At 37.1% G+C, this 19,409-nt stretch overlaps 2 protein-coding genes across 2 annotated transcripts; both read left to right on the top strand.

Moving 5' to 3' along the window:
- The first annotated feature begins 5,566 nt into the window (after positions 1 to 5,566).
- On the top strand, positions 5,567 to 11,871 carry LOC132163068 (scarecrow-like protein 14). Its single transcript, XM_059573268.1, has 2 exons — positions 5,567 to 8,296; positions 9,855 to 11,871. Exons 1-2 carry the CDS (start codon positions 6,017 to 6,019, stop codon positions 11,841 to 11,843), a joined length of 4,269 nt encoding a protein of 1,422 aa, XP_059429251.1. The 5' UTR covers positions 5,567 to 6,016; the 3' UTR covers positions 11,844 to 11,871.
- Positions 11,872 to 14,798: 2,927 nt separating this feature from the next.
- On the top strand, positions 14,799 to 17,447 carry LOC132164243 (scarecrow-like protein 34). Its single transcript, XM_059574709.1, has 2 exons — positions 14,799 to 14,987; positions 15,085 to 17,447. Exon 2 carries the CDS (start codon positions 15,119 to 15,121, stop codon positions 17,246 to 17,248), a length of 2,130 nt encoding a protein of 709 aa, XP_059430692.1. The 5' UTR covers positions 14,799 to 14,987; positions 15,085 to 15,118; the 3' UTR covers positions 17,249 to 17,447.
- The last annotated feature ends 1,962 nt before the right edge of the window (positions 17,448 to 19,409 follow it).

Raw genomic sequence — 19,409 nt, forward strand, 5'->3', positions numbered from 1 at the left:
ATAAATGGATGCTTTACTAATATATATATATATATATATTTTTTTCCAAAGCATTTTTCCTCATCAAACACTAATACTTATATATATATACACAAACACGTATGTGCTACAAAATGGAACACGCATCTTCCATCCATAAATATATATTTTTTCTCAAAATAAAAACATTAACAAACAATTTAAATACAAAACATTCATAAAAACATAAAAATAATTTTCAAAAAACATTTTTTTTCTTAAAAAAACAATTTTAAGAATATCAAACACGCTACGGAGGTAAGGTTCAATTCTCTCCCTCCTTTCTTTCTAGTGGTCACGGATTCAAACCCGCATACGGTAGTAGTTCGCGAACTAGATGCTGTTAAGAAGAGACTTTACAAACTTGCACTTTGGTGGGGTTGTGGTGACGGACTCACCTTCCCAGAAAAGTAGTTATGGCTCAAACCGAACATTCCACAGCAAATAAAAATCCTGATGATCACGCCCAAGAAAAAAAATTATACTAATCGTCTCTTCTCGCCTTTTTTAATCTAAAAAAAAGAAAGAAAAAAAGCGCGCTATGGAGGTAAGCATAACTTGGTCTACCGATCACACACAGAAAACTGCGTTTTTAAATTACGTTTCTTGACTTAAGTTCAATTTTACCATATGTATGAAATTGACGTCTCAATGATGCGTTCCCACCGTCTGACCAGTTGAAAGTTCACGAGTGAATATTGAATAGTACTTGTTAACCCAAAGTCAAGAGACTACTTACAAAAAGAAACAGAAAAAAGAAAAGTCAATTAAGGGACAAAAAGAATAAAAAATTTGCAATGCAGAGAAGACTAATCTAGATGAAGCTGAACTAATTAATACTTGCTGGGCAAGTATTACACCAATATGTGTTGAATAAATTAATAAACTAAAAAATACCAGTTTGAATAATATCATCATTGAGTGTTGTTTGCTCCAAGGAGAATCGTTGAAGATCGTCCACTTCTTTGGGTAATTAACATCATGAAGACAGTCAATGCACGAAATTAAAAACATAAAATATTAATTCAGAAAAGTGCTCCAGAAGTGGACGATCTTCAACGAATGGACTGTCAGAAGCAAATACTAGCTCTAAGGGTATAATTGTTAATGTGTTTAAGGAATTTTTTTTTTCCTAATATTTTAGTGTTTTGAGTTACTTGCTAATATATATATATATATTTTTTTTAGAACAAAGAAAAAAAAAAATTTAACAAACCTAACCTTAATTCGGGGTTCAATTTGTACCTCGAAGGCTCGAAAGATATGGTGATGTTTAATAATCCTTTTTAAAAGGTGTTTTGGTTGAAAATATATTTTGATGTGGTATAAAGGTGAAAAAAAATTTCAATTTTTTTTGTGAGAAATGTTGTTTGTTAATACCATTTTGCTCAATTGGACGCAAAGGAGATCATATGGGTACGATTGGCAATTTTGGATATAGATCGAACTTAAATGAGTTCAACATGAAATTAGTGGGTTATAGTTGATGAATATGATTTATTTAATTAAATAAATTGGGCTAGAGTTAATGTTGGAATTGATGGCTCATACTAACACCACTGGAAGGCCAAGTAAACGGGAGCGGAGTGAACGTCGTGATAGTGACGTTCACGGAGCGTTGCCGTACCACGTAAATATGTGTCTTTACTCTCTCTTTTCGATTTTATATTTTTCATCATTATTGTGCATGGTATCAACAGTTAACCTATATAATCTTATACCAATGGTTTGACATGGTCTGCCGAACCCAACACACGGCATTTAAGGTTGGCAATTTTTTACACAACTTGCAAATTTTATACAAAATTAGCAAGTTAGAGTTAAGGGGCCTGCCTCATTTAATTAAATGGATTGAGTAAAGATTGACCTATATAGTCTTATATTCATGCTTTAACACGACACAAACCCAACACGCAAGTGAAAATTCTCATCCCTAACATATGGTGTATCAATTATCATGCTCACTTGTTTCCAAATACAAATAGAAAGCCTTCTCTTTTAGGAAAACCACTTCTCTTTTTTGTGTCTATTTTGTTGTTTTTATTTTATGCAGTTGTTGTTGTGGTTTGTGGATTTTAGTCTTGTTGTTCTGATGTTATTTTATCTCGTGGTAGAGACTTTTGTGATTGGAGTTCTTTCCTCCTCTTCAGCGGCTTTTGATTGGAAATCAGTGCTATCCTTTAACAGTCTCATTCCGATGGTTGTTGAAGCATTCAAGCGGTTCCATTTCTGGCTTGCTTAAACCACGTTGTGTGGTCCATTTCTTGACTTTTTGCGCAAGATACAAAGGGTTGAGCCATTTTTGTGCCCATTTCCTATTTATTATTATTATTATTTTGTTATGCATTGTATTTTTGTTTAGGTTTGTTATTAGGGAGCCCATCCCTTCTTAATTTTTTTGTTCCCATATAACCCTTTTTTCAATTTAAGTTCCAAAAAAAAAAAAATAAAATAAAAATAGCATACTCACTTAAATGCTGGATAGGATAGCCTAACAAGGAACCATAAATATTAAAAGCATCCCACTAACAAACTAATCCCAAAATGAGTACTGCCCTTAGTACCCTATTCAGAAAGAGGAGTGCTCGGGTTACAAATAAATTTTACAGAAAAACTTTTATAAAGTGATGTGGCATAATATGATTAGGTTTTTCAAAATTTGAACTTATCTTATATTCAATCATGTTGTGCCACATCAGTTTGAAAAGTTTTTTTGTAATTTGTAAGCCTAACATTCCTCATTTGGAAAAGTATCTCTCCATTTCATTTTAGATAATATCCAGTTAGTATATTTTAAAAGTATAAAATTGTTCAATAATTAAAATGACTATTGGGATCATGGATCAATCAGACAAAGCCCAACGGCCCAAAAATTCAATAGATATACTAAGGCTGCTAAGGCCTCGGTCGACTTAGCCCAAGGAGGTCTCGGGCTCCTAGCTTGAGACATAACTCATGGGCTAAGATAGTCAAAGGCCAAGGGGCGCATTGGTCATTCCACCGCAAGAGATACGATCAACTATTCAACATTCAAATTTTGTGTCAATCAAGATAAGTCAGTTAGCATATAAGCTAATAAAGATGCCCAAGACCTACTCGGAAACTCTGACTTCACATCGCACAAAAGTTATGATCTTTATCCCCAGATCTTAGACACTAAGATCACGGAACGGCTAACAAATACTATCCCTTTTTCAAATGTTTGCATAGCAGATATTAATGGATAATTATTCAACGTGTGGGAGATCAAACTCCTCTCATGCTTATAAATACAAATCAATCATTAAGGTTACGGTAATCACAACTCTTGCTATCCAGCTTTATTGTTGCTTATATCTCCTCTCTCAAATCACTGACTTAGGCATCAAAGTATTCTCGCCGGAAGATTACCGGGGACTCTAATCCTATTGTTTGTTCTTGTGTGCAAGGTCGACGCTTCCTTGGACACCACTACACAATTTGTGCCACGTCATATCTCGGAAAACTGTGTTCAACAATGACAACTTTACTCCTCTAAAAAATATTAACCGGATAAGAAGATTTTGTTCCCTCCTATTCAGACCATCGAAGCTTATTTATAAGACATGGACAACATCTCTAAGGATGACTCCCTGACCTTCATTACCACACAATTAACTAACAAACATGACTCATAAGTCATAATAGTAGACATAATTGTGAATTTTACCATTCACAATTTAACTCAACCGGCTACTTATTACAACGGTATCTCTTGATGCGTTCTTATCTTTTTCTTCTCTTATTTGTGGCTACAATGAACAGTAAAAAAAGACCACCGACTCCCATTTGCTTAGAGCAAAAGTGTTGTACTTGGCTATCGCTGAAAATACGTGGACAACCGACAAGATTATTACTCATCGACTCCGCAAACACATCGTGAGTCGTCCTCCAAAATTACTACTAATGAAGCACCATCTAATCAATGATTTGTCCCATGTAGGTCATGGACAGGGGACAAAGGCGGATATACACAAGGGCAGGCACATCGTGAGTCATCCTCTAAAATTACTACTAATGATGCCCCACCTGTTCAATGATTTGCCCCATGTAGGTCATGGACCGGAGACACAGGCCGATACACGCAGAGGCGGGTAGGGGCGATATCCCCGGTTATTTTTTATTTTGTTTTATTTTTATAAAATATTTTTATGTCTAAATTTTCTACTAACTCTTCTAAAATAAACTCAAATTTCATATCTTTGATACTTTTAATCTCTATAAAACTCAGTCCAGCTCAAATTTCAGCCAAAAAATCAGAGTAAATTTCTATTATGTAAAGCCTGTGATGAAAGTTTTTTTGTCTGAGCAGTGAGTCGCCTTTCTTAGGTTGCAGCTTCATTATATTTTATAATTTTATTTTTGTCCCTATTAAGATAAATTTTTGGATTCGCCACTGCCGGGAACCCACATGCGATATGCATACCCTCCCTTGAGTCCCTGCAGTGTCTTCCATAGTTTCATGTCGGATTTAGATGGAGTGTAATTAAAGGTCTAATTTTCACGGAGAAAGGTGTTACCAACTCAACGAAAATATAAATAGAAGTGAGAATGCAAAAGAAATATTTACCTTTCATGTAATATGAGCAATTATATAAAGAGGTGCGGAGTCTGTCCTTAACAATCCAACTTAAAACAAATGAACTTTACAATCATTTACTGTAGAGGTGAAAATGTGGCTAGAGTTAGTGGTTATTAGCTAAAACTGCTAAGCGTAATCGCATAGACGGTTAGTAAAATTCACTAACCGTCTCCGCTAACTCCTACGTAACTCTAATAATCGCTAACCGCTTTTTAAAAGAAAAAATTTAAAATTTTGTTTAAAAAAAAAAACCAAAACGATGTCGTTTCTATGATAATACGATAATATCATACTACATACGACATTGTTTCTAAATTTTTATACATTTTTATATATATATATATATATATAGGCGGTTAATGATTTTAAAAAAACCTTAAAATCATGTAGTTATCGGTATAATGACCCGCCTTTTCATCCTTACTTTACCATGTAGTTATCGGTTTTGCATGTGCTCGAAACATCTGAACTTTCCACCTTTTTCTCTTTCTCTATACATAATTGCCTGTATTTTCAAAATAGTGGAAAATACCTAACCGACCCACAGTTTTTGCTTAGAAAAAAAGTGTTGTACTTGGCTATCACCAAAAACAAGGGTGGGCTTTGTTTGATAAAGTCTTTCTAAGGCTTTTGGTGCGAGCTAGATTATTATTTTTAATAAAATTTACTTTATTAAAATAAGAATTATCACCGACCCATTCTTCTTATTTATTTTATACTCAATAACTTATACATTGAGATGATTAAATTTGAATAATTTATTTAATGTAATAATAAATTCCTTGAAAGTATCTTAAAGAAAGATAATCCTGATTACCCTTACCACTAACAATATACAGCGTGAATCTCGGTAACTTTCCGGGAAAGTTTCTTATTTTTTGGTTTTTTTATGAGCGAGAAAGTTCTTGACTGAACATAAAAAAGACACTCGCTGTCCTCGGTCTTCGACAATAAAAGAGAAACCAGCTCGTATTCTCGCATTGGTCTCAGACCCCTCTATCAGGCTTTTTATCTTTCTCTCAGTCAGGTACGAACAATCTTTATCTTGGAATTCACTTCGTCGTTTGTTTCTTTACTTCCTCAATTTCATTTCTATGGAACTCAGAATCTCCACAATCTAATGCATATTCCTATGTTCTTTTACTCTTTCTTTGTACCCATTTCTGTTTAGATTCGCTTTTGTCTTAAGACTATAGTAGAGATCGTGCTTAGGTTTCGCCTCTATAATCTAACAAAGAAAACTTGCTTTTGATCTTACCTGGACCTGTTTGATCATCTTTAGGCTGTATTTTGGTGTAAAAGGTAGTTGCTTTTCTTTGAAAATCTTGGTCTGTGAACGGCTCTAGGTAGAGTAACACTTAAGGTTAGGATTTTTGAGGGTTGGTTGTGTTGAAGTACATGTTCATGGATCAACAAAATTCCCAATTTTCCGGTTCCATTAACGGGCTCAGATTTGATGATAGAGAGATCCTTTTTCCCGAGTCAGATCTGCACCCAAATGTTGCAAATGGGGATGATCTTAATAATCCTACTCTGGATCTTAGCTTCGTGAACCATCTTGTTTTTCCGCCTGATCCTGGCACCGGCAATTATGCTCAATCAAGCTTCGAGGGAGATTCTCCTTCGGATGACGGTGACTTTTCTGAAAGTCTCCTCAAGTACATAAACCAGGTGCTTATGGAAGAGAACATGGAGTCTAAGCCTTGTATGTTCCATGACCCGTTGGCTCTTCAAGCCGCGGAGAAATCATTTTATGAACTCCTTGGTGGGAAGGATCCTCCTTCCCCTGATCAACACCCACTTTACATTGATCAAAATGTTGAGAGTCCTGAAGATTATTTTTTGAGCAGTTTCAGTGATCATAGTAGCAGTAGCAGTTCTGGTTTTAGTAATGGTAACTTGGCCGATTCTCCGTGGAATCATGCTGAATTTGGAGACTATAAACCCTCTGTATTGAAAAATCCTCTTCCCACTAACTTCGTTTTTCAGTCCACTTCAAAGTCCAGCCCACCTTCATCATTCAACTCTTCAAACATCCTCACTAGTGATGGTAGTGGGCTCCTGGGCTCTTCTGTCAGTGAGCTTCTGGTTCCAAACTTTTTTGGAGAAATTGAATCAGTTTTGCAGTTCAATAGAGGGGTAGAGGAAGCTAATAAATTCCTTCCTAAAGAGAATCGGCTGATTATTGATCTGGAGAACAACACGTTTTCTCCTACTAAGAAGGCTCCAGATGTGGTAGTTAAGACAGAGATGGACGAGAGGGAGCACTCCCCAAATGGGTCAAGAGGAAGGAAGAATCATGAGAGGGAGGATACAGATTTAGAAGATGGGAGAAGTAACAAGCAGTCGGCAGTTTATGTGGACGAGAGTGAGCTATCGGAGATGTTTGATAGGGTGTTGCTCTGCACTGGGAAAAAAAAGGAGCCTTCTGTGGGTACCCTTGATGAAGGCTCTCTGAGTGGAGAAAACAAGAACCTGCAGCAGAATGGACAATCCAATATATCTAGTGCTGCAAAGACTCGTGTCAAGAAGCAGAGCAACAAGAACGGCGTTGTGGATTTGAGGACTCTAATGGTTATGTGTGCACAAGCTATCTCTTCTGATGATAGGAGGACTGCTGTTGAACTACTAAACCAGATTAGGCAGCACTCTTCCCCATTTGGGGATGGCTCTCAGAGGTTGGCCCATTGCTTTGCGAACGGCCTTGAAGCACGCTTGTCTGGCACTGGAACCCAGATTTACACTGCTCTATCTTCCAAACGAACTTCAGCTGCCGAAATGTTGAAAGCTCACCAAGTTTGTACTTCAGCCTGTCCATTCCAGAAGCTTGTAATTATCTTTTCAAATCATATGATTTTGAAAGCAGCTGAGAATGCAGCTACACTTCATGTTATAGACTTTGGTATCCTTTATGGCTTCCAATGGCCTGCCCTCATCCATTGTCTCTCAAAAAGAGCTGGTGGGCCTCCCAAGCTACGCATTACAGGTATAGAGCTTCCCCAAGCTGGTTTCCGGCCAGCAGAAAGAGTCCAGGAGACAGGGTGTCGCTTAGCAAACTATTGTGAGCGCTTTGGTGTTCCATTTGAGTATAATGCAATAGCACAGAAATGGGAAACTATCCAAATTGAGGACCTTAGAATTAATAGAGACGAGGTGCTTGCTGTGAATTGTTTGTTCCGCTTTAAGAACCTGCTTGATGAGACTGTTGTGGTGAACAGTCCAAGGAACGCTGTTCTGAACTTAATTAGGAAGATAAATCCTGATATTTTTGTCCATTCTATTCTTAATGGATCCTACAATGCTCCCTTCTTTGTCACCCGGTTCCGTGAGGCCCTCTTCCACTTTTCTGCAATGTTTGATGTACTTGATACTAATATTGGTCGTGAAGATCCCATGAGGTTGATGTTTGAAAAAGAGTTTTATGGGCGGGAGGTCATGAATGTCATAGCTTGTGAAGGATCCAAGAGGGTTGAGAGGCCTGAATCATACAAGCAGTGGCAGATTCGCAACATGAGGGCTGGCTTTAGGCAGCTTCCACTGGACCGTGAGCTCATGAAGAAACTGAAGGGTAAAGTGAAAGATGGGTACCATAACGATTTTGTGGTCAATGAAGATGGGCATTGGATGCTTCAAGGTTGGAAGGGTCGGATTATCTACGCTTCCTCCTGTTGGGTGCCTGCATAGGACTTGACACATGAGCGGCGCCGCGGCGCCGGACTGTTTCCATATTTTAAGGGCAGCATCCGGAGCATGTTTAAGTTGTCCTGACAATAACTATTATACCTTGGGTTCCTCCCTCATCTGATATGGGCAGTTAATTTTGGGCTTTTCTGTTTTGCACTCGGCATAAACAGAGCATGTAATAGAAAAGTTGTAGTAGATGCTGATCTAGGTAGTGTTGTTGTATGTATGGAATAATTTTTATGTATAATTATATGTGGCGTCAGAGTTTCATGTAGCTGTTGTTTCTTTCACCATTAGGACAGCTTATTGGTTGGTGGGAATCGGGTTTGCACCATTCACCACACTTACTGGCAGTGGAACTTTTGTATTGACTAGTTTATGCATGAATTTACCTAAATTAAGCTCCCTATTTAACGTGAATCTCCAATTGTGCTTGACGTAGATGGTTCTATATTGCCCCTCTTCGAACCAAACCTTGTCTTCTTTGTTGCATGTCGATCTGATGAATGTTAATTTTAAGAATATCTTTTGGTAAGCCACTTTCCCATGAACCATTTTTTGTAAACACCAACAATTTTTAACTCATTTAATTTTTTTTTTTTTTTTTGGTTGGTTAATTTAAGAATATCTTTGGTTATGGAAAAAACTCTTTTTGTTTTTTTGATAAATGAATTATTTCTTAACAAAAACAAAGAATACAACCTCAACAAGCAAAAAGCTAGAAACCCAACACTACCAAATATGATCTTCAGATCTAGGAGCCACATCCAAAAGCTTGTTTAGGGATAGTTAGGCCATAACAAATCAAACTCCACCAGTCAACTTTAGGATTCTTCATTCTAATGTCTTCCCAAGCAGTTTTACAAGAATACTTCAAATTCTTTGAAGCCACCAAGATGGCTTAATCAACGTGGGTAACATTATGTCAAGAAGGGTAATAGGAATAAAGTCAACTCACTCCCGCGGACAACTTAGAGCATTTACATTGGAAGAGTCAAATGTTACTTTTATCTAAAATGACTAATTAGATTTGTTAAAAAATCCTATATTGGATTAGCCAAAAAAAGGCAAAATAGATATTTGATTGAAAAAGCTAAAAAAAAAGTTACATCTAGCAGTACTTTTCAAGAGAGTCATTTTATTTTTTATTGTTTCTCTCACCTGTTTTCTCTTTTTTTTTTAAAACTTTTTCCACTTTTTAAGGAATCATTATGAGAATATTCTTTCACAAATTTTAATAAAATAATATTTAAATGATATAAATAAAAATATAGCTAATCGGATGTATAAGGCGTTTAAAAATTCATTAGTTAAACTAAATAAAATGAGTTTTAAAATGAGTTATTTTGTATAAAAATTTGACTGTTGCATTGAATCATCTTATACTTCTTGTAATCGGTGACACTTGTACAAGCAAATCACGCTACGCCTCTCCGTTTGAATCATCTTTAAGCGTGAGTCAAACGGAGAAATATCTTGTGTAACGCGTTTGCTACCGCTGGCTGCTCGTTACATAAAAGAAAAAGTGAGGCTTCTTGGTTTCCCTGTATAGATGGTTATGGATCCAAGCTTTGCTGCTGATTTCATAAAGGGTATCCATACCATCTCACCCAATTTCAACCAATACCCAGATCTCGCAGGATTCTATGTCGAAAATCCATTTCTTCAACCTGATTTGTGCCCAACTAGTTTCGCTCCGTCGATCACAGCGGCTGCGTCCGCTGCTGATAGCTTGAGCCCGCCCTCTATGGGTGCTAATTCAGGGGGAGACTCGTCCTCGGACGACAGTGAGTTCTCGGAAACGGTTCTCAAGTACATAAGCCAGATACTCATGGAAGACAACATAGACGACAAGCCCTGCATGTTTTTCGACCCTTTAAGTCTCCAAGTCACCGAGAAATCGTTCTATGATGTTCTCGGTCAGAAATCCCCTCGTTCCCTCGACCAAGACCGACCACCGCTCTCTGTCAATCACATCGCGGAGAGCCCTGAAGATGTTTTTCCAGGTAGTAATTTTGGTGCTGCAAATCAGCGGCCGCTCGGTGATGGGATGGAGCTTTTGAATCCGAACTTTTTTACTAGCAATGAATTTCTGTTGCAATTTCGGAGAGGATTAGAGGAAGCTAGCCAGTTCCTTCCTGTGGAGAAGGGAAGGAAGAATCACGAGAGGGAAGATACAGATTTGGAAGGGAGGAGCAATAAGCAGTCGGCGGTTTCTACGGAGGAGAGTGACTTATCGGAGATGTTCGATAAGGTGTTGCTTTCTACTGATGCGCTTCCTCTGATTTGCGTTAACAATGAAACCCTCCAGAATGAAGCCTCGCAGCCAAATGGTGGGAAGAGTCGTGATAAGAAACAGGGGAAGAAGAAGAAGAAGAAAAAGAAGGAGGATAGGAGTGTTGATTTGGCCACCCTTCTGATCCAATGTGCACAAGCCTTCGCCGGAGGTGACATTAGAAATGCAAATGTGTTAATGAAGCAGATTAGGCAGCACTCTTCCCCTTCCGGTGATGGGTCTCAGAGATTGGCCCATTACTTTGTTAATGCCCTTGAAGCACGCTTGGCTGGCACTGGCACAAGAACTCAAATGTTCTTTAGTTCTTTCGTTCCCAAGAGGTTGTCAGCGTCTCAAATATTGAATGCTTACAAAGCTCTTATTTCAACCTGCCCATTCGTGAGGATGACGGTATTCTTCATAGACAAAATGATTTATAAAGTAGCAGAGAAATCCACAAGTCTTCACATTATAGACTTCGGTATCCAATATGGTTTCCATTGGCCAATTCTGATCGAGAAACTCTCAAAAAGAGCTGGTGGACCTCCCAAGCTACGTATCACCGGTATACAGCTCCCCCAACCTGGATTCCGTCCAACGGAGATAATCGATGAGACCGGCCGCCGCTTGGCAAAGTACTCCGAGCAGTTTAATGTTCCTTTTGAGTACCATGCCATTACTTCAAACACCTGGGAGGCCATCAAAATTGAGGACCTCAAGATTGACCGAAATGAGACGCTTGCTATTAACTGTTTGTGCCGGTTTAGGAACCTACTTGATGGGTTGGTTGAAGAGAAAAGTCCACGGGATGCTGTTTTGAGGTTAATCAGGAGGATGAATCCCGACATCTTTGTCCATTCTATTGTTAATGGATCCTACAATGTCCCCTTCTTCGAGTTGCGGTTTCGAGAAGCACTCTTCCACTACTCTGCATTGTTTGACATATTTGATGCTACTCTACCCCGTGAAAACCAAGAGAGATTGTTTTTTGAGAGAGAGTTCTATGGGAGGGAGGTTATGAATGTTATAGCATGTGAGGGGTTAGAGAGGGTTGAGCGGCCGGAGACATACAAGCAGTGGCAAGTCCGGACAATGAGAGCTGGTTTCCGGCAACTTCCATTGGACCAAGAGCTGATGAACAAATTGAGGTCTAAGTTGAAGGAATGGTACCACAAGGATTTTGAGGTTGAAGAAGATAACCATTGGTTTCTTCAGGGGTGGAAGGGTCGCATTGTCTATGCTTCCACCTGTTGGGTTCCGGCTTAGTTTGCTAATCCTTGTTAAGAATGTTTTTTTTTGTTGTTGTAGATGGTAGTAGGTGTTTTGCGTTTTAAATTTGTTAATGTTTTGGTTTTGAAAAGAAAAAAAAAAAAAAAAGAAAAAAGAGAAAGAGCAGAACAAAATTTTATGAAACAAAGTCATGTATACGATTTACTTTGGTTATGGTGCAAAGATTATTCTCGTTCAATCTTCAATCTCTCTGTTTTGAGAATAGGGTCCTCGCTATTTCATTATTAAGGTTAAGTTTGTAAAAGTTTAATAGTGTATATGTTTTTACATACTAAATATATTGTTGTATCATTTAAAAATTTTAATTGACGTAACAATAACATCTTATACACCGTTAGATACAATCAAATTACATCTTAAGTTGTTTCCGTTCAAATATAGAGGACCCATCAATGTTTTGTACATGCACGTGTACTACAAGCTTGATGATGGCCGGCAAATATTAAACATAATATACATTTTGTTAATTTAGAAATAAGTATATATATATAATATAAAAAGTTCAAAAATTTACTCTATTTAAATTTCTATACAATAAATATAACTATGCCTTTCTATTTAATAAATTCTCTTTTACCTAAAGCCTTTTTTTACAGCTTTTCCTACAACAGTTTTGCCTATTGTCCCAAAAATAAAAAAAAATAAAAAATAAAAATTGGTCAATGAAATTTTAAGGACGTTCTGAGAGAAAATCTTCCTCACACAGTTCTTGAGGTTAATTAATTTGGAGCGTGTAAATATGAGAACAGATTCTTTCCGGTCTATTTCAGACTGAAGAATATTCAGTTAATGGTCATAATCTTAAAAAGGTCATGAGGTCATAAATAAGACATCTGTTCCATTAATAAAAATAAAATAAAATATTATATATTTTTTTAAAAAAATTATAAAAAATTAAGGTGTGGCTAGTCACCCAGTTGGGGCCGCCATAAATAGGACATCTGTCCCATTAATATATATATATATATATATATTTTAAAAAATTATAAAAAATTTAAAAAATTATAAAAAATTAAGGGGTGGTACATTGGTTAAGAGCTAGGGGAGCCTGGGGTGGCTTAGCCACCCGAATGAAACTGGCTTGGGGTGAGTGCGAAACCACCCCATGGCCCTGAGGTCAGGCCACCCCAAGGAAAGAAACAAGCGATTTTTTTTTTTTTTTTTTTTTTTTTTAGGTTTGGGTTTAGGGGGGGGGCCATGGGGTGGTCCGACCACCTAGCCCGACCACATTGAGTTAGCTCTCGAAGCCATGGCTTCCAAAAATAATGATGGGCAACTCTATATATGTGTAAAGATGGAATTTGGCTGTCACATTTCAAATTTTTATTAATTTATTTTTATTTTTTTTTAATCCGAAAATATTTTTATTATTATTATTATTATTATTTTTTTGTAGTAGGACATGTGTCTTATTTGTGGTTCTAAGATTTTTAAGAAGAAATTCCACCCATGAACTGGATATTCTCCAGTCCATAATGGACTGGAGAGGATCCTATTCCGTAAATATGATGTATAAGCTAATGACCAATCATTTATCCAGTCCATTATATAAAAGAGTGACACATGTCTTCATTTTATTGGTGCTCGTGGCACGTTAACGAAATCCATTAAGTGTTTTGACGAAATTTGACTCCAGGAACTAAATTGTTATTTTGGCCTACCGGACGACCTCTAAATTGTTTTTATACCATATTGAGCAATTTGTAATTTAGGTCAATCACATAGATTGATTTTACATTTATCATTTTTTTAAATCATCATTAGATTTGTGATAAATCATTATTAAATTTTAATCTAATGTGACTTTAAAAGCGACATGAACTTTAGAGGTAAGACGATGGTAAGTAACATGACTCAGGAGTGTAAGAGTAAAAATGTGTAGCATTTTTCTATTAATTAAAATAACTGAATGAATCCTTTTTTTCATTTTATTATGTACTAAAACAATGAAAAGAAGGACGCATTCTTTCGCTCGAGTAAATCCCAATTCAGAGTAATTCTGTACATTATTTTTTTTCTTATCCATGTTTTATCTCTCAAAGTTGATGGGATTTTTTTTAAAAATTTTTTTTTTAAAAAAATTTATATGTAACATTTGGTACTTAAAAATGAGTGTTTTATTAAGAGATCATACCGGCACCAACTTTGAAAATAAAAAATGATGTATAGCATTTTAGCATTACTCCCAATCAGGGCGGTGTTTGGAAAGCCCTTTCCAACCTTTATTACTGTTCACAATTTCTATTTTCAAAAACATTAATATTAAAATATTTTCACTTTTTATATCACATTATTTTATTTTATTATTATTATTATTTTTTTTTCACTTTTTAATACAAAAAATTTAAAACTTTATATCATAAAGAGGGCAAAAGAGTTTGCTAAACACAAGCCTCATCCTTTGTGCGAGCATTATACTTTTACGGATAAAATCCTTGGCCATACGGGCAACACATACAAGAAAGACATATAAATATGAGAAGCGTTAAAAAATCAAACAAATAAATTTTAAAAAATTTTTAAACTAAAATGACAGATTGTGAGTAGCATACAAAAGAGATAATCACTTTTTATTTTAATTTAAAAACTTTTACCATGTGAGTTTAAATCTTTTTTAAAATTTGTTTGTTTTGTCCTTTAGCACTTCATAATTCATTACAATAATATAAAACATACTTTTCACCTTATCCCTAGAGCCGAGATTTCGATTCATCATGGCCCATGGCCGCATGGGCGTCACCCCTCACAACTCACTATTCTGACAACACGAACAATTTTCATCATTTTGTTTTTGTTAATTTTAAGAGTAACATTGGTTATTGAAGAAATATTTTGTTGAGTCCGTTGACTGGTTGGAAACAGGGACACCTGGACATGGCCCATAACGTAAACCTTTGCCCTCGGTTTGACTTATCACCCCCTCACCTCACCGCGCGTTCTTCGAAAGCTCGTGAGCCTAGCAGCTCCATCCTCTGCTTCTTTTGCTCGCTATTATATATACAAGAAAATGCCCCATAAGGAACGCTAATCTCTTCCGTCTCGACTCTCAACCTCCACCTTTCTCTTCCTCGTCCGACCGTTCTCTGCAACACTTTGCCGACCAACTGATGGATACCTAAGGTTCTTGAGCACTATTTTTTTTATTTTCTATTTTTAAATCCTTTATAGTCTTTGATCTGATATAGGTAGTTTAATGTTTGTTTGGTCTTGGATTTAGCGTGAAGCTTCTTAGTTTGAATCTGTAAGCGGTTATGGATCCAACCTTTGATGGGTTGCCGGATTTCACAAATGGTTTCTTGTTCAAGGACCAAACCATCTCACCCAATTCAAATCTAGTCCCTGAGTACAAATTCAATGTATCCTCCCCAGACCTTGACTTCCTCGACAACCCATTTCTGCCACCTGATCTGGGCACCGCTGATTTCGATGTGCCAGTCGCTGCGAACGTTGCAGCTGCTAATCAGAGCTTGAGCCCGCCGTCTACGGGTACGAGTCTCGGAGGAGACTCGTCCTCGGACGACAGCGAGTTCTCGGAGACGGTTCTCAAGTACATAAGCCATATACTCATGGAAGAGAACATAGAGGAAAAACCCTGCCTGTTTTATGACCCTTTGGGTCTCCAAGTCACCGAGCAATCGTTCTATGATGCTCTCCGTCAGAAATACCCTCCTTCCCCTAATCAATACCACCCACCACCTTATCATATCAATCACAACGTTGATAGCCCTGATGATGTTCTTTCTGGAAGTAGTGGTGGCGGTGATTATGGTACAAGCAGTAGTTCTAGCACTAGCACTAGCACAAGCTATGATCCTCAGATTTTGGCTCAAAACATTTTTAATGATAGTGAATCTGTGTTGCAATTTAGAAGGGGGTTAGAAGAAGCTAGTAAATTTCTTCCTAGGGGTAATCAGTTGGGTATTGATTTGGAGAGTAGCAGAGAAAGCAAGGAGGAGAAGGGCGAGAGGGAGAATTTACAGGGGCAGGGGTCGAGGGGAAGGAAGAATCATGGGAGGGAAGATATAGATTTGGAAGAAGGGAGGAATAGTAAGCAGTCTGCGGTTTATGTGGATGAGAATGAACTGTCTGAGATGTTGGATGATGCGCTTTCTGCGCTGTGTGTTAACTATAAATCCTTGCAGAATAAAGCAAACAAGGCCTCTCAGTCTCCGCCAAATCTTGATTTGCCGAAGAAGGGTCTGGCTAAGAAACAGGGCAAGAAGAAGGATAAGGATGCGGTTGATTTGCCGACCCTTTTGATTCAATGTGCACAAGCTGTCGCAGTTGGCGACAGTAGAATTTCTAATGAATTACTGAAGCAGATTAGGCAGCATTCTTCTCCTTTTGGTGATGGGTCTCAGAGATTGGCTCATTTCTTTGCTAATGGGCTTGAAGCACGCTTGGCTGGCACTGGCACAGGAACTCAAATGTTTTATGCATGCTTAGCTTCCAAGAGGGTCTCCGCTTCTGAAATATTGAAAGCTTACAAAGTTCATCTTTCAGCCTGCCTTTTCAAGAGGATCATGCTAATGTTTGCTGTCAAAATGATCTGTAAAGTAGCAGAGAAGGCAACAAGTCTTCATATTATAGACTTCGGTATTGGATATGGTTTCCAGTGGCCAATTCTGATCCAGAAACTCGCAGAAAGAGCAGGAGGACCTCCCAAGCTACGTATTACAGGGATAGAGCGTCCCCAACCCGGATTCCGGCCGACTGAGGAAATTGACGAGACGGGGCGCCGCTTGGCAATGTATTGCGAGCGGTATAATGTTCCTTTTGAGTACCATGCCATAGTGTCAAACAATTGGGAAACCATCAGAATTGAGGAGTTAAAGATTGATAGAAATGAGATGCTTGCTGTGAACTCTTTGATTTGCTTTAAGAATCTACTTGATGAGACCGTTGAAGAGACCAGTCCACGGAATGCGGTTTTAAGGTTGATCAGGAGTATCAATCCCGACATATTTGTCCATTCTATTGTTAATGGATCCTACAATGCTCCCTTCTTTGTCACGCGGTTCAAAGAGGCACTTTTCCATTTCTCTGCATTGTATGACACATTTGATGTCACCATATCCCGTGAAAACCCAGAGAGATTGATGTTCGAGAGAGAGTTCTACGGGAGGGAAGCTATGAATGTTATAGCATGTGAAGGGTTAGAGAGGGTTGAGAGGCCGGAGACGTACAAGCAGTGGCAGGTCCGGACAATGAGGGCCGGTTTCCGGCAACTTCCCTTGGACCGAGAGCTCGTTAACCTATTCAGGTCTAAGTTGAAGGAAACTTACCACAAGGATTTTGTGGTGGATGAAGACAACCAGTGGTTGCTTCAGGGGTGGAAGGGCAGGATTGTCTATGCCTCCTCTTGTTGGGTGCCGGCTTAGGATTATTCTTGTACACCGTGTTGTAGACAAGCCGGCGGGCGAGGATAGTTTAGGAACTTTACAAAAATCGTTGTTTTTTTTTTTTTTTTCTCGTTGTTTGGTACATGCACGTGTACTAAACATGTCTGTATAATTATAATAATTATGTTCTTGAAGTTTCTATAGATGTTTTTATAATATATGGTTGAAATTACGAGCTTATCGTTTTAGTATATATCTTAATCCGATGTTACCCTGCAACCACTGGTCCACCACTACTGTTGGAAGATCGGAATCCTAAAAGCAAGTAGATATTATTAAGAGACATGTAAACAGGCTACTTATAGTAAATTATGTACCTTGTATTAAGTGGTTTTTCATGTAAAATGACTGGAAAATTTTGTGAAATCAAGTCGTTGTTTTAATCAAATGGTTTAAAAAATGTTATATAAATTAAAAAGCCAAGGTGACATGTTACCGAGACAACCAAAAAAGTTTTTCCTTCAAAAAGCTTTCTGCTTATTTTTAAAGAGACGCTTCTTCTTTTTTTCTTCACAAAATCAAATGATAGTTTTTGGCTTAAAACTTTTTTTATAACATAAAGCATAAAAACATGATGAAATATACTCAATTTGTATGGTAACATGCCTCATTTTTAACATAAGTATTTTTTAAGTCGTTTGATGTAAGGTATGACTCGAATTCATATATATATATATATATATATATATATATATATAAAATTGTAAGAAATTCTTAACCTGATAAATAAGTATGCAGAGTAATTTTACAGCAACTTTTTTTTTTTTTTTTTTGAAAAATATGGAACTTCCATTGATGAAATTTTATAAGCATAAAACTCTTATATCATAGAGTATACAACTCTAAAAAATCATAGCCAGAAGCTATGAATGTTACAAAGTCATAAAAATGACTTCAAGCTTCTGCTAACCCATGTACAATTATATTTAAGGAACAAATTTGTTTCAAGCAGACTAAATCTAGGATATAGGTAGCCCAAATACAAAACAAAAATAAAAAACAACTAGAAACTAAAAATTTGGCCATGAGAGTTATGCCTCCACACCAATTTACTTCATCCTCAACTCGAAGGCCAGAACAACAAATCCATTCTCAACCCGAAGGCCAGGATAAACAAAATAAAAAACAAAAAACAAAAACCCAACAAGTAGTGGGGAGCACGACATCGTATACAGCTCTTCAGAAAACATGCTTTGGCCAAAAAAGACGATCAGATTTAAGGTTGAAGAGATTAGATCTAGATCCTATAAACTAGATCTTAGATCTAAAACAACTTGCCAGAAACAGCGACTAATAGATCTTACAGAGAAGACACCCATCACTGTATTTGTAATTTTTCAATTAACTAAGCGCAATAGCTTGCTCTTAATATTGAACGTAAAGCTAAGTAGAAATGGTTGGAAATATTATTTTTTTTTTTTTTTTGAGCAAATACAAACAAAAAGAGAACGTTACATAGGAGATCCTTCCCACTTAAAATATTATTTTTTTAGTTATAAACAAATGGTGTAATTTAATTTAGTTCCCTTCCCAATTCCCATCATCCCATGTGCGTTAATTACTTTTAGGTTCCCTCTCCGACAAATCGTTGCAAGATCATGTCAAAGTAAGACGGTCCAATCATAAGCAAGCAATCCCTATTTTATTCAAGCAGGCATTATCACATAAACTACAAGACTGCAGCAAAAAATCAAACTTACTGTGTCATTAGCCTCCTCCTTACGCGAGACACCTCCCACTGTTTTCTTCCTTGAATTCTTTTAAATCAACCTTAATACAACGTAGTGGTGGGACCATGGTCTACTAATTTATTTTTCAAGTTCAACTATACTTTTAAAGATTTTTGAATGACCATCGCCTTTCCCGGGCCCCGCTTGTCTCCACCGTTGATTTCATGTGAAAAAGATAAAGAAATTAATAGAAAACATAGAAGAATTAATGATAATAATATAAAGGCACGCTTTCACTTTAGCACTAGATGCCATATTTGCATTGTCATGGGCCTCATACCTCCCGTCTTTTCGACAACACTAACATATTTCATCATTTTTTTATCGTTAATTTTAAGAATATCTTAGGTCACTGACTAATATTTGTACTTTTGCATTTGCTTAATAATACCTTTTATGTTATTTAATTT

This window comes from Corylus avellana, chromosome ca10 (genome assembly GCF_901000735.1).
Source record: "Corylus avellana chromosome ca10, CavTom2PMs-1.0".
Lineage (NCBI taxonomy): Eukaryota > Viridiplantae > Streptophyta > Magnoliopsida > Fagales > Betulaceae > Corylus > Corylus avellana.